The 14,766-nt window shown below is 37.2% G+C and overlaps 1 protein-coding gene across 4 annotated transcripts in view; it reads left to right on the top strand.

The window, feature by feature from the left end:
- The window catches only part of CTNNA3 (catenin alpha 3), a 460,135-nt gene that overhangs the window by 42,335 nt on the left and 403,034 nt on the right, over window positions 1–14,766 (top strand). For all 4 annotated transcript variants that reach the window (XM_065067892.1, XM_065067891.1, XM_065067893.1 and 1 more), the window contains one exon: window positions 235–354. In XM_065067892.1, coding sequence (XP_064923964.1) covers window positions 235–354 — 120 coding nt within the window. The remainder of the gene's footprint in view (window positions 1–234; window positions 355–14,766) is intronic.

Below are 14,766 nucleotides of genomic sequence, written 5' to 3'. Positions count from 1 at the left end.
CTATATGAAGTTGCAGGATTTATTTTAGTTAAACAGGGCGTATGTACTATACTTTGAATTCTGAGACTGATGTTAAAACTAAATTAGGAATGTCTAGAAGGTGGTACACTAAAGAGGTGACACAACTCCATAACATTAGTATTTAGTAGAATAAAATCCTAATACACTGAATAATACAGCAACTGTGTAAATGACATGGGTTTTTTTGTTTGCTTGTTTGTTTTTCAATCACAGTTTCAAAGAACATTGGAATCTCTAAGAAATGTATCCAGTAAATCTGATCTACAGAAAACCTACCAGAAGTTTCGAAAAGATCTGGAAAATCTTGATTATTTGGCATACAAACGTCAGCAGGTAAGAACATGGAAGCTTGGTAGGAAGACACAGAATAGTGGGCATAAATATGGTGGATTGTAAAACTGATGTGTTTGATGGAGTTATTGTTCTGTCCGTAGGGTTTTATGCTTTGTGTCATGTCATCAGGTAAGCCAGTAGGAGGGGTGACAATTCCATTTTATGTGTATGATGTTGGACAGCATAGTTTTTGACTTCTCAACAAAGGGAAAGGTAAAGCAAGAAAGACATAACTGACTATTAAACTTTGTATTAACGCGTAACATTTTAAAAAAACCCAAACCCTAAAATGCATAAAAGTACTGCTTGGATTTTTTTACTTGAAACGTGAACTAAATCCACATAGGTTAATGGAATCAGATTTTGACTGTACATTCAAACCACTGATTTTTTCTTCTTCAGAAATGAATTTACAAGGCTAAACTGCTTGAAACTTTGAAGTGCATGTGGTCCTTGACTAGTGCTTGCAAGGTCAAGGTTATATCAAATTGTTAATATGTACTTAATGTTGGACATACTTTCTGTTACTTACACATGGCTTCTGTGAAAATGTCAGCTTTCATAATAGGTCTTCATGGTTTTGTGTTCTTGGTAAAATAAGACTTTGCCTCTTTCAGAGCACACTGATGAAATGCTTTAACATGTGAGGATTATTTTGGTTTTTATTTTTCTGAATTCAGTCGCTTGGTGTCAGTGTTGTCAAACACTTCCTTTGCTTGGCAGCAGATCACTTACAGTTGTTTATATCAGGTAATTGATTAGATAGTTAAAAATTAGGAAAGAGCTCATGGACAGATGGTATCTGAACAGGTAAATATTTGATTCTTGAGATAGGGAGGTCAGAGAGCAATTGGCTTGGGAGAGTTTCAGTGTGGTGGGAGCTGTTATTCTGGTAGCAGTGGAGCGTAATTCATTGTGCCCTTTGACATGGGGCTGCCAGCAACCAAAAGACAATGTTTTAACTGGCAACTAATGTGGGTTTATGTTATCTGATCTCATAATTACATCAAACATAATAAATGTCACATCTGTGAGGGACTGGAGAGTGTTTCCAAGCCAGGGAAGTGTAAATTCTATAATTACTTCTCAGGCTGTCATCACACTTTCATTCGGAGTAGCTTTTTCTAGTCTGAATTCTCACTCTTGACTTGGCAAATTTCCTTGTTATTTCAAATTGTCTATGTGTGGTTCTCTAGTAGACTCTGAATATGCTTCAATAACATACTTCACCTTGAACAGGGCATCTTTTCTCCTCTTTTCAGACCTTCACTACCCTTCCCGTCTCAATACTTCGCACTTTGAAGCCACTTGGAGAATCTCAACATCTTTGTTTAATACCAGACATGCATCTAACTCCCCATGCTGTTTCTGTTCTATATTTAACTGTGCTGGCAGAAGCTTTTGCATTTGAAGGTACTAAAGGTGCATTAGGTGCAAAATCACTTCCTACTTTCAATCACAGAACAGGAGATAGGCTGTTCTATCTTCTGTTCTGTGACTGAATCTTTCTTAAATGTTACACAATACCATTAAGAAAATAAACTAGGCAAAGGCTGAAATTATTAAGAAAAAAAACAACAACAAAAAAAACCACAACAGCCCCCAAACCAAAAACAAATGAGGGAGAGTAGAGATGTTTTCTATGTCATAGTTAATTTGGATTGTATACCTGATCTCTGTAGTTTTATGCTTTTCTTGAGTAGTGTTTTACCTAGTTTTGATGCTGAGACTTTTCATCTCAGTAGAACTTGCTGGAGAATCTGCAGTGAGGATTTTGAAAAGCTGCCGTATCTATTTATTGTAGAAAATGCTTTGAATTGTGTCCTGCTTTGAAAGGGAAGTGTTCTCTCTGTGAAAAGATTAAGATTTGGTTTGTTTACTGTGCAAAAATCATAGACCTGGTTTGGGACCAAAACTGTTCTGAGTTTGTGACATTTTTATCTGAGTTAATGGAATGAACACATTTAATTGATAACAATTTATATGCTCTCTTACTAGATTAAAGGAGTATTCGTAGGGCCAGTGGCAAAATGTTGAGTCACTACCATCTGTTTGGAGACAAACAATTGTATACAATATGAATATGAATCAGTTAATGGTAAAGTAAATGTTTTATGTAGTCAAAGTAAGGAATATTGCTTTCGAATAAAATACGGTTATCTTTGTTTTTTAGACATGAGACATAAAGTGCAATATAGCAAGTTAATTCTTCAGTGGTGGAGCTTGCAGGACAGATGGGAAATGAAAACAGTGCTTTTTAACAGATGTTCGAACTGACCTGTGTTGACTCTGATTTATAAATATAGACCAAACTTCTGTGAGTGGTAGAAGTATACAAGACTCAAACATGTTTGGGATGATGGTTTACATTGAGTTGTTTTTAACTGGCAATTTTCAGAATAGGGTAGAAGCTCTTGAGTTTTCAGATAGCCAGCAGATTGCCAACAGAAATGTCTCCTTAAAATGGGCAGTGAGGCCAAGAATTCATTTCTGGCTCTCTTTATACAAAACCCCCAAAGTCGTTAGCATATGTTGATCAAGCTGCTCAGAGCTTTCAGATAGATTCTAATTTTGCAAATAGGCTGAGCGTGCGTATGAGCTGGAATGGAACTGGAATGGCACTGGTCAGGGTGGCTAAATTTTTTGGTGGTTACAGAGGAGGAAGATGGGATGTTCTTGGAGTTGGAGACTTCAATGTTGCAAAGCTGAGCTATATGGATGACATCTAGTATTGTGGTCAAGAAACCTGAATGATGCTCTTCATCATTCTTCTGTGTCCCAAACACAATGTGAAGTATTGAATTGCATCTATATGCCAGGTCTAGGTACTGTTGCTCTCTGTGATGAACTCCCACTGTATGCAAGTCTGCTGCCAAATCTATTGCTGTGTGTCAGAGCTTTCCTTCTTACTGTTGGTTAGTGGAACACACATCTCCATCTCTACACGCTTGCCATACTTTTCCAAGAGATGTGGCTTATTAGCCAAGTTAGTTGAAATTATGTTTATTCAGGCCAGATGAAGATAAAACAGAAAGAAAACATTTACAGTCAAGGGTGGAATGTAGGCTGACCCCTTGCAAGTGTCGCTCAATGATGTAGGTGAAGAAATGCCCAGGATCTGCTCAGGGTCAGATTGTGGTTGCTTAGCTGGCCAAGCTGAGTGCTGGCTACTTCATGTTCCTGTACTGTTCGTTCTTCCCATTCTGACATTTGTGTAACCCTGCACAGAGATCCTTTAGTGTGCTAAACTGACTTAGAATTACTTGCTTTTTGGTGATTTCATTATGTTGTTATTCAGTTGTGCACTTAGCACTCTCCCCCTTCTGGATGGATGTCCCTTCATCTGTCTAACTTGCAGTGACCTGTTCTTTCTGTGTGCTTCTAGGGTTGGATTGCATCCACTAGAGAAATTTGTTTGGGCAGAGAGTATAAATTTACAGCCAGTCTGCCGTTTTTAAGCCTTCCAGGAGATACATGTCTCCAGGAAATGTAATTTTTCTTTCCTGTCTGAGAGATAGTGTGGCAATTCCTTTCCATTGAATCAAGTTTTTAACCTCCTCGATACTGTCTGTCATCTCTGAAATTTGACTAAAAAAGAATAACTCCATGCCACAATAAGCAGTAAAACTTTTCTCTTGATCTGTGATGTATTGGAATGTTTCCAATACAAGTTAAGTAAGCTTTACATTGTGCATTGTTTTGTATCAACCTAACTATTAACATATCTGCAATATGAATATTTGGAAGGGAAATGAGACAGGACAAAATGGAAAAGCACTTTGGGATAAGAGCTGGTTCGGTGATTGCAACACTCTTCTTGGGTGCTTCCTTTTTTCTCATGTGGGACCTATTTCTGTTGAAGGGATGTTGTCCATATGTTGTTGAGCTGAAAACAGTACTGGTTTAAGGCCATTCACTATAATGATCTTATTGTAAGGTCATTTCAGGAGTGTTGGGCAATAGCTACAATAAAAATGGAATTATAATCAGATTCAGTGATATTTAGCACCTGTCAAACCAAAAAATTATTGCTGCTGCTGTTCTTAGTGTTAGCAGTGCCAACTGTAACTCAAACACAATTAGTTTTTGCTTACAAGTATCCATCAATGTGGTAATCTAACATTTGCAACAGGACTCTAGTATGTGAACACCCATAAAAGCAGTATCCTGTTGTAAATATATGCTATTTTAAGGTTTACTTATTTGATTTTGATTGTATGCCCTCAAGTTAATAGTGTGTTAAAGCAGTGAATCTACGTGAAGCCATTTTGGTTATTCCATTTATAACCTTTCTGGGATTACTTCCTGATGATCATTATGTTTAGAAATGTTTTAGGCAGTTATGTTAGAAACTGAAGGAGTTAAGGGGTGCATTAAAGACATTTGTGGGGCACACTTTGCTTATGGGAAATAATGCTTTCAGGAAATGGAGCAGAGCCCTTAACCTGTTTTATTTCAGAGCATCCCATTGTCATCATTGCCGCAGTTGTCTTCATGACCATACGGGTCCAATTTACATTTTAACATTCTTAATTTTGGAATGAACCTTGTTCATACAGTCCAATGGCATTTGTCTGTATTAAAATGGAATAAGTGGATTTGTATTCTCTACCTTTGATTGTTCAGTTTGCTTTTTAAGATGGCATTGTGTTGAGCATTAGATTTGTTCACTAAAGTGCTCTACTCCAGAAACTGGAGCCAAATTTTCAAAAGCGATTATCACCTATCAACTGGCAGGTTTATTGTGTGACAAACACTTCAAAAAATATGCTGAAAGTTGAATGGAGTTCAGGGTAGAGGTGAACTATTTGTTGTCTAGAAAACAAGCATTATGATGGAAAACTTAAGGAGCTCAGTCATTGTAACTTATCTGAAAAAGGTTATGGCTTGGAAATACCACAAAGAGAGGTACTTAAACTAAGCCTTTATTCCAGTACACAGAAGTATGACACAGTCCAGTGGATGAAAGTCAGAAAAGTTCAAACTGGAAGGCAAATGAATGTTTTTGACAAGTAACTGCTGAGATGGCTTAGTTAAGAGATGCAGTACATTTTAATCACTGCTGGTAGCCTTTATATCCATAATTCATGCCTTTCTAAAACATGTGCACTGAGATGCAAATTAAAGGGCAGGAATTATTATGGAAATTTTTAAGGCTTGTGCTATTCAATGAATGTGAATGAGAGATCTTTTCTTTTTCTTCCCCCCCCCCCCCCACCTCCCCCAACTTGAGAAGAATGACAGTACGTTTGGTTGGATATTTTGAGGGGAAAGGCAGATTTATACCTTTTGAATTGCCATCCTCAATTAATAAATGAGCGAGTTTGGTACCAGTCTGCCACTGTCTGTTTTTCTGCAGGGTTGGATGTGTTGAGGTCTTTTTTAGGAATTTTCAAACAAGCCTAGCGTTTCATTTCAGAGAAATTTTAGGTTCGTATAGGCATTTGATTGCCATAGACTTTTCTGCAAATGCCTTATTTCCTTTCCTTTTTAGTCACACACATTAGAAACTATAAAATGAGAGTATAAGTTGTATTTCCAGTATTCTAGTTTCTTATCTCCGCTTGGCGTAAGAACAACTATCAATCATATTATTGTGTAATTAAAATAATTGATTTACACATTCATTTAAAAAAGCAAACAACAAATGAGTCTCACTGGCTGAGTGAAAAATTATGAAAATTCTGTTTTAAGCCACCTGACATTTCTTGGTGGTTCCATGGTTAGAGCTCTGTCATTTAGTCATTGCTTCTCTGTGTCCATGTGGTTTGCTGAATGGATGAAGAGGTTTTCCTTTCCCCTGCCCACCTGAAGTGCTGATATTCCTCAGTTTACAATTTTTTAATTTTGTATTCAGGGTGGTGGGGTGGAAGTGTCCCTTGTGAACTTTGGCACTGGATGCACCATGGTTTTACAGCTCAGCTCTTCAATTGCATTTCTCTCAATGTAGTGCTGAATCTTACATGATTTTAAGCTGCAAGCAGTTCGTATCTCCATGTGTGCAATTTTTCTTTCTGTACTTGGAAGCCAGACCTCTGAGAAAAAGCCATGCCTTTTCCATTTGAAGGAAGGAGAAATCAAATGGCAAGGCAAAAAAAGATACACGGTAGGGAATTTCTTTAAAAAAAACCCAACTGTTTGGTAGCTTCTGTGTTGTGTGGTGGGTTTTTTTTTGTTCTTTTGGTTTGGTTTGTTTTTTTCTTCCCTTTTTTTGTTTTGGGTGTTTTGTGGGCCTGGGGGGTGGTTGTGTGTGTGTGGTTCATGCTATGGAGATCTGGTGTGCTCGCTGTGGAGCTGCATGAGGAGCAGGAGGAAGGTTTTGCTGACCTTCTCATAGATACGGTTTTTACTTGTAGAAATCAGAACAGCAGAATTACGTAAAATAAACCAGAAACCTTAGGGTGAAACCAGGAAGTATAGTTGCATCTGAGTGCCTGATGCTTGTTCTGTGGTTAATGCCAAAGCTGCCTCATGCTGTTGGCTTCAGAATCCAGCCTGATGCTAGTCAGTGTGATGAAGGACTAACAAGAAGTTGATTTTTAGTAAATAATTAGAAGTGTCACTATAAAGGGGTACTCTGATTTTAAAAAGGTATTGGAATTTCTGCTGAAAGTATTAACTGACAAAGTTAGCCCTAATCAAAGATGTGGGAAAGTAAAAGATAGTTTCTTTCAGATAGCATCTGTTCTACTGACAGGGGTGTCGTTGCTGAACCTTTCTACTGCAGCTTAATTTCTAACCCCAGTGGTTCAGGGTGTGACTGTTGTAACTGCCTGCAACATCAGTGAGCATATTGTGGATGAAGTAATGTGATGCATAAAGTAGGAGCTTGTGTAGCAGAGTAGAATTTTTAATTATGGAAAAACGGTCACATGAGAGACTACTGGACAACCACTCCTTTACAAGCCAGCATTTTGACTTATTTCTCTTTGGATTTTATATCAAGAAAATACAGTGCAAATTTTGGATGATGCAGAGGTTCAAAGTGGAAACATTCAGTACTTGAAAGAGAAGCAATGTGATTTAGAACTAATTTGATTAAGCCTGTGAACATTATTCCTTCAGGCTTTCCTAAGGCAAACCTATTGCTAACTTTAAGGTGGTATGGGACTTTCTTGAGCAGAGACGGTAAGATCAGGTTCTCTATCCTAATGAGTAGGATTTTTAAAGAAAAAGGTATTCTCTCAGCTGCTGAAGATGCAGTGACGTTAACTAGATTTAGGTGCATATGTTGAGAATCTAGGATTAGAGAGTGGTTTGCTAAAGTGCCCTTGCACTTACTTGCCCTTATTTCAGTGATAACTTCTCTAGTCTAAATAATTCAAGTTCCTCACACTTGCAAGGAAGGCACAAATAAAGAGCATCTGATATGGAGGAATAACTGTGGGTGGGACGGGTACAGCGCTCTAAGGTAGATAAGATTTAGCTGAGACTAAAGGTGAAATAATGAATCTGTGTATTAAAATGCACAAAGGAATAATTCTGTGCTGAAGAGCCTTGACTCTTTGAAATGGCAGTCATTAGCTGTGACATTTCTGGTACAGATAGCTACCGGAGTTGGATTTTTTTATTAAAAAGTTACATTTGGGCAAATATACAATTTTTCCTAAGAGCATGAGATGGACAGACTGACTGACTTGTATCCAAAAATATAATTTGCTCTAAGTTCAGATTGAAGTTCCTGTTCTGTTTGATTTGTGAGGCTTAAAGCAACATGATCTAGTGAGTCTGGTATTTGTGATTCTGTGTAATCTCCCTCTTGGCTTGACAAAGGTTTTTCAAAGTGCTTAATTTTCTGGTCTACTACAAAATGAAGAAAAAATCTTGAAATCTCTGGGATGATTTTAGAATTATAAGTGGTCACCAGCACTTCTGACGAAAAAATGCAGTAGAAATCAATATGTTGCTGCATTAACATTATGTCTAGTGATCCAAGATATGTTAATTACTTTAAACAGATTATTTTCAAAAATTTGGATTGAAACGAGCTAAAGACAAGGTTCTTTATACACCGGCCTGTTAACTGTAAAACTGTAACAGCACTGGAGGTAATCGCTTTGATAGAATTCAGCCAACCACCAAGAGAGGTTCCAGTCTTTGACTTTAAAGACAAATTTTCATACCTCCAGATGCTGATATCAGTTACCTTTTACTGTGGACTTTGGAAATGAACACATTTAAACTGTTCTGACATGCTCTATTATTTTATACAATTCCAAAGAACTGCAGACCACTCCACTATCTTTTCAGAAAGACATCTGAGTTTGCTTTCTGCTGCTAATAGACATGGCAGCCTGAGTTCAGCTGGCAGTTCCTGGGCAGTCAGTGTGTCTGCACCCTGAGGTATCTCCTGGGGTTCCTTGGCAGTTTCTGTAGCTGAAGAGACACCACCTTGCCTGGAAAAAAAGGAGACAACACAGAGCAGTGGCTGTAGACTCCTGCTTGGTTCAGAATGCAGGGTTAATTCAGGTACTATTTCTGTACAGATCCAAACTTGTGCTGCTGTTGTTGCAGTGAGAGGCACATTTTTCTCTGGGCACACAGTGCATCAGATGGCTGACGGTGGTTTGCCTCTGGACTGATTTGCTGGGCTCCTCTGAGCCCCTTATGCCCATCCAGGATACACACAGAAGCTGTGTTTCTGAGTGGATTGCCTTATCTACTTTATGATCCAAATCTCAACTGTAATGCAGATTTTGTCATCTGTACCCAATCAGCTTCTTAGATGCAAATTCTCTTCATAACAGACAATGAGTCATAAATTTTAAGAAAAAACTTTGGGTGAGTTTATAGGGCATAATAAGATAATCCTTGTGTTAGCCAAATGGCTTTGAGGTATACAAAGTTTTTGAGAATAATTGGAAATGGTGAGAGAGCAGTGTTTTGAGAAACATATCTGAACTGAGTATACTTCAAGTTTATATTATATATTTTCTGATTAATGGAAGCTCCTTTGAATAGAGGATGACTTTTTAGTAAACTTCTATATTGAGGAAATAATCAAGGATCATAAACTATCCACGGGACTTCTTTTATACTGTCTTCCCTGCTTCCAATTAATAGTCTGTTTTGTCCAATGTCTCTGTTACAATCAGTATCAATAGATTTGTGTAACCCAGGTGTTCTATGGAGACTGTTTTGGGAACTACCACATTGGGTTCTCTGCCTTCCGTTTTATTTTATTGACTTCAGTACTGAGTTTCTATATTCTGAGTTGACTTTATTTATACTGGTTTAAATGTGAAGTAGTTTCAGGAAGTTAATAGTGTTATAAACTTATACCAGTATAGCTAAGGTCAGAATCTATTCTAATTGGACAAGAGCAATTTCAGTAAATTAAATGTTTTAAAACTAAATTGCTTGCCTCTCACTTTGAGGCCTGGCTTTGTTTGCTACCAGCACACAATTCTTGTGAATTGTATTCAGAATGAACATTAAGAAGACACAGCAGTATTACTATTACTGTATAATTCACTTTGAGATAATGGAAAAACTTTTAAAAATTGTCTTTCTTTGGTGGCATGGGTAGACTTATTCCACTGAACCTTTCTATGCAGAGAGTACCAAGATGGTGTGTGTGTGCCTGTTTGTCTGTTTTCTTTTGGCGTATATGTAGTTGTATTTTTTTTTGCATTCCTGAATAGTTTTCTGCCGTTTAAAAGAGTCCAAAGAACAGTAGAATCAAGAGGGCTCTATAATAATTCTACATGTTTTAACAGAATCACAGAATCGACTGGGTTGGAAAAGACCTCAGAGATCATCGAGTCCAACCCTTGGTCCAACTCCAGTCCGTTTACTAGATCATGGCACTAAGTGCCATGTCCAATCTCAGTTTAAAAACCTCTAGGGACGGCGAGTCCACCACCTCCCTGGGCAGCCATTCCAATGCCTGACCACTCTCTCTGTAAAGAATTTCTTTCTAATATCCAGCCTAAATTTCCCCTGGTAGAGTAACGCTCTAAAATAAAAATTATTTGAAATGTTCTAGGAGATATCAAACTTTTTTCTTTTCCCTGTTTATTTTGATTAGTCTTCCTTTTTCATAAATAATGTTTTTCCTGAAATTCTTTGTGGTAATTTCCATTAATCATACTTAGTCCTATTGCTAGGAAATTTATCAGTAGTAAGCTTTGCATGGACTAATGTAAACTTAACCAATACACAGCTGTGAGCAGCACGTCTTGTCTCCTTTGCAAATCAATATGAACTTCATTAATATATCCTGTACTTTTGGAACATATAATAACCTACTAGAGAAAATAATAGAATATTCTGTGTGTTCAGGAGTGAGTAGGCGTAGAAACCAGGAAAAAATGGACTTGATAGGTGAGTCTGAGTTGCTTTGTTTCCTGTTGATCTTTTCCCGTTTCCAGATACACAGACAAAACAGACACAAGTAAATTTATTGAAACCTGCAAGAGTTTTGCCATAGAAAGGCGCTTATAACAGTTGGTTAAAAAAACCCTCTATGTGGTCGTAGAGGAAGAAATGTAGTACTTTGAATTGCTATGAACTGCTCACAGATATAAGGGAACTGAACAGTAGCATCAGTGAATCCAAGTGACATGGGAAGAGAGAGTAAAAAAGAATTGAAAGTACAAAGAAAAGACAAAGTGCAAACTCAGACTTGATCACAAAGCTTGTTTGTGGTTCTTTCTCCTTCTAGTTATTCTGACCATTAAATCTGATCTGATCTTTAACATGTTCCAAAAGGACAGACCTAATTTCAATTGTAACATGCTTTGAAATTGGGTCCATCTCTTTGAAACACCCTATACTTTTTCACGTATATATGTGAAACTACCTGAAAATTAATGGGATGTATAAACTTTCCTACTTTACAGAACTCCTGTTAGAGAGGAAAACCTTAAGGAGGAAAAAGAAGCAGCACTAATATGGGGAGGAAAGATAGATGAGAGAGAATCACAGGAATTCTTTTTTTTAAATGCTATTTTGGGGCAACTCAAAGTGTGCCTGTGGATATGGATGTTTGTGTGTATTTTCTTTGGTTGTCAATAAAAGCCATTTGCATTAGAAAAGTCTAAAACATAAGTCTAAAGGCTTGAAAGCTCACGTGTTTTTGATGATGTTTACATCAGACTTCACTTGCAGCAAATAAAAGTGCTAAGCTCTTCTCCATAGACCTGGTCCTATATTTGTGCTGGACAATTTTGAACCTTGAGCTCTGCCAGTAGACAACGTCCCTGCACTCAGAAAATTTGTCTCTGAAGACCTGATCTTGGCTCTCCAACAAGATGGAGAAAATGGCTTACCAAAATCATTTGTTTGCACTCCTGATAGCACTAGGACTAATGATTTTCACCTGAAAGGGAGCTATTAGGGTTCTTTTGGATGGAACAGTACTAGAGAGAAACGCAAAGGTCTGGCAGGAGAAAACTATTTGTAGGCTACAGAACACAAAACTTACTCATATAAAGCAACAGTGATCTCATATGCTAGAGAGCTGGTTGATAATTTTCTGTTAATTTCTAATTGTCACCAAAAATCAGTAGTATTTCTAGTTTTCAAACTTGTTTCATTTCATGTCTTTTACTCAGTGTAGAAATGGTGGGAGTAAATCCGAAGTGCTACTTTTTTGCTCTTAAAAGTCAAGGAGAGTGAAGCTAAATACATTAACAGAGTTAATTGAAAACTGCCTGAGAGCAGGATATGAGCAGCAACAAAGCACTGAAACAACAAACTTATAGAATTTTATAAGTTATAAAATTCTATAAGTTTGTTGTTTCAGTGCTTTGTTATAACTTCATCAGTTACAGAAAACATCTTAAAAATATTTAAAATCTAGCAGGTCAGTTCACAGCTTCAAAGTGATTTCCTGTTACTGTCACATACTACATGTACTTGCAATGAAAATGGAGCACAAGGATGCCTTAACAAAGAACACTAGTTCTTTGTAGTTTCTAGGTTCATATATCATATGTGAAATTTGTTAAAGTGACTTCTCTGATTTTCACCACTTAAATATAATGTACAGATTCTATCTGTGAACAGAATGCAACTTAGAGCTCAAGAACAGACAGACTGCTGGTGATTTTTTTTTAGAATTTATTCTTTCTTTTTTTTTTTTTTTTTTCCCATTTAGCAGTCTGTTGCTGGGCAAGCTGCTTAGCATTGCCAGTAACGTGTCAAACCAAAGCGGATTTTTGTTGCTATTGAGCTACCCATAACATACAGATCTAGGTGAGGGAGAGGAAAATATACGAAAGAAAAAGATACCAACCAGCATGAGTCTTCTGCTGCCACTGTGAGAACCAGCTATTACATGTTACTCTCTCCTCTCAGTAAATCACCGCAGCGAAGGCTGTAAGAAAATGAAATGCATTACAGTTCCATCTTATTTCTTGTATGAATGTGGTTGTGCTAAAATTAATGTTCTCACTGCTGAATGGGAAAAACAATCACAAGCCTAGATGTCTCTGAAGATAAAATAGAAGTACATTACCCTGTGGAATATACAGCTGAAAAATCTGCTGTATTCTGAGAATTAATATATGAACATATAAACTCTGTAGAGATCTAATACCCCTAAATAAGCCAACAGTTTTGCAACTAATGAACTGAAAACACATTTTTCTTGTATATATGTTAGCCAGGTATTTAATGTTGGAGTCATCTGATAGGAGAAAAATGTTCCATCCATAAATGAAGAGGTTCTTGTGGAATTGCATTTCAAGAGCATCAAATTGACTAAATTCAAGCTATTAAGACATGGACACTTTATTTCTTAAACTGTGGCATTCAGCTGAATTCAGTACAGCTAAAGATGTATTATGAGGGGAAAAAAGGAGTAGACGGTATTCAGAACTTGCAGAAAGTCAGAAATGAAGGAACAATCAAGCACTTACTAAAACTTGAATTAAGCAAGTTAGATTTATGTTGAATGTTAGGCTTTTCATACTGATATCAACTAGTCTAAAGAAAGTAGTGGGCCCTGAGAGCTTCTTAAATTCATAAGAACATTCTATTTATAATAGTTCTCCTCGAAAAATATTTGACACATACTGTTCCTTAGACTCAGATCTATCTCATTCCTACAGATGGCAAAGATCTGGTCCTTTGGAGTTCATGCAGATATGTTGTTTTAAGGCAAGTTGCAATCGAAAATTGTGCTCCTTAAAGCTGACAGTACATTTGTTCAGTGATCTAAATGTGGTTAAGTGCATTTGTTTGGGAGGACCTGCATTACACCTTGGTTTTGCATACAGGTGTCATTCATGACTGCATGTTGGTACATCAATGTTAGACTGTTGTTGTGCTTTAATGCACTTGGAGTGTATTTAATAGCTTCTTCTTGTCATCATCCTCTCTGGAAGGGCTCCAAATACTTTGTAAGACTATATGAGACTTCTGTAAATTTACAGTAAGGAAGTCAAAATATATATTAATCCTATAAACAGGGGTTGAGGAATGAGTATTATTTCAATTTTGTTTGGGTTTTTTTGACATCATGGAGCATACAGTAACTAACACCCTGAGTAGAGTGACAATCCACATTACAATTAAACAAAAGAGGAAAACAGCAATCTTAAGATAGAAGACTAGAGCAGCTAAAGAAAAAAAATCTAGAAGCCTATTGCAGATGAGAACATCATATATTTTGGATGGAGTTTTTACTGTCCCTGTCAAATTCCCCCCAGCTAACTCAGTTTAGGCCAGTGTGTTTACAGCATGAATTACAGACCGAGGCTTGTAATATAGAAACTTGAAACCACTTCTTCAGATAAATGTTACAACAGATTACCAAGATCCAGATGTTTTGCAGCATTTAGGATATAGTCATTTGTTCACAACAATGCACTCTCTAAGTATTTAGTGACATTTGTATAGCCTTTGGTTTGTAACCCTGATATATGTACATGGGTAAAAAGAGTTTATAGCTTCCTAGTAGAGCAAACCACAGATGTTTGTGCTCTGGAGATGCTTCCAGGTCTCTCTCTGGTTCTAGGGTTTACTCTGATTCCAGTTATTTCTTCTAGAGTTTACCAGCTTCAGCTTCACCCCTTAACAAGTATCTGCCAGCCATTTGCGCCACCCACTCCAGTTGTGCATTTGATCTTCCTGTGCTGGCATGTGGTAGTGCCATTCTGCCAGAAGAGTTGGGAGTTCTCATCCTGGAATGGTTTCAGTGATAGGATCAGTGCATTTGTGGCTTGTTCTTTTTAATGAGACAAAGTAATTAGTTTTGTACAGGCCTCTGACGTTTTCAGAATGTGTCTGCTGCACAGCAGGTCATTGTGATAGTGTGCGTGCTTGTTCTAGCTTCTTCTATGTGAACATTATGGGATCCTTGTTTAGGAGAACAGAGAAAAGCACCTTTCTTTTTCTATGCAACTTGTGTATTGTATTTAGTTACACAGTTTTAGCTTTCTCTCTTTGTTCCTGTTGAGTTAA

This window comes from Columba livia, chromosome 6 (assembly GCF_036013475.1).
Source record: "Columba livia isolate bColLiv1 breed racing homer chromosome 6, bColLiv1.pat.W.v2, whole genome shotgun sequence".
In the NCBI taxonomy this organism is placed as follows: Eukaryota; Metazoa; Chordata; class Aves; order Columbiformes; family Columbidae; genus Columba; species Columba livia.
The sequence above is the reverse complement of the archived record's forward strand: the minus strand, read 5'-3'. Positions and strand labels throughout refer to the sequence as shown.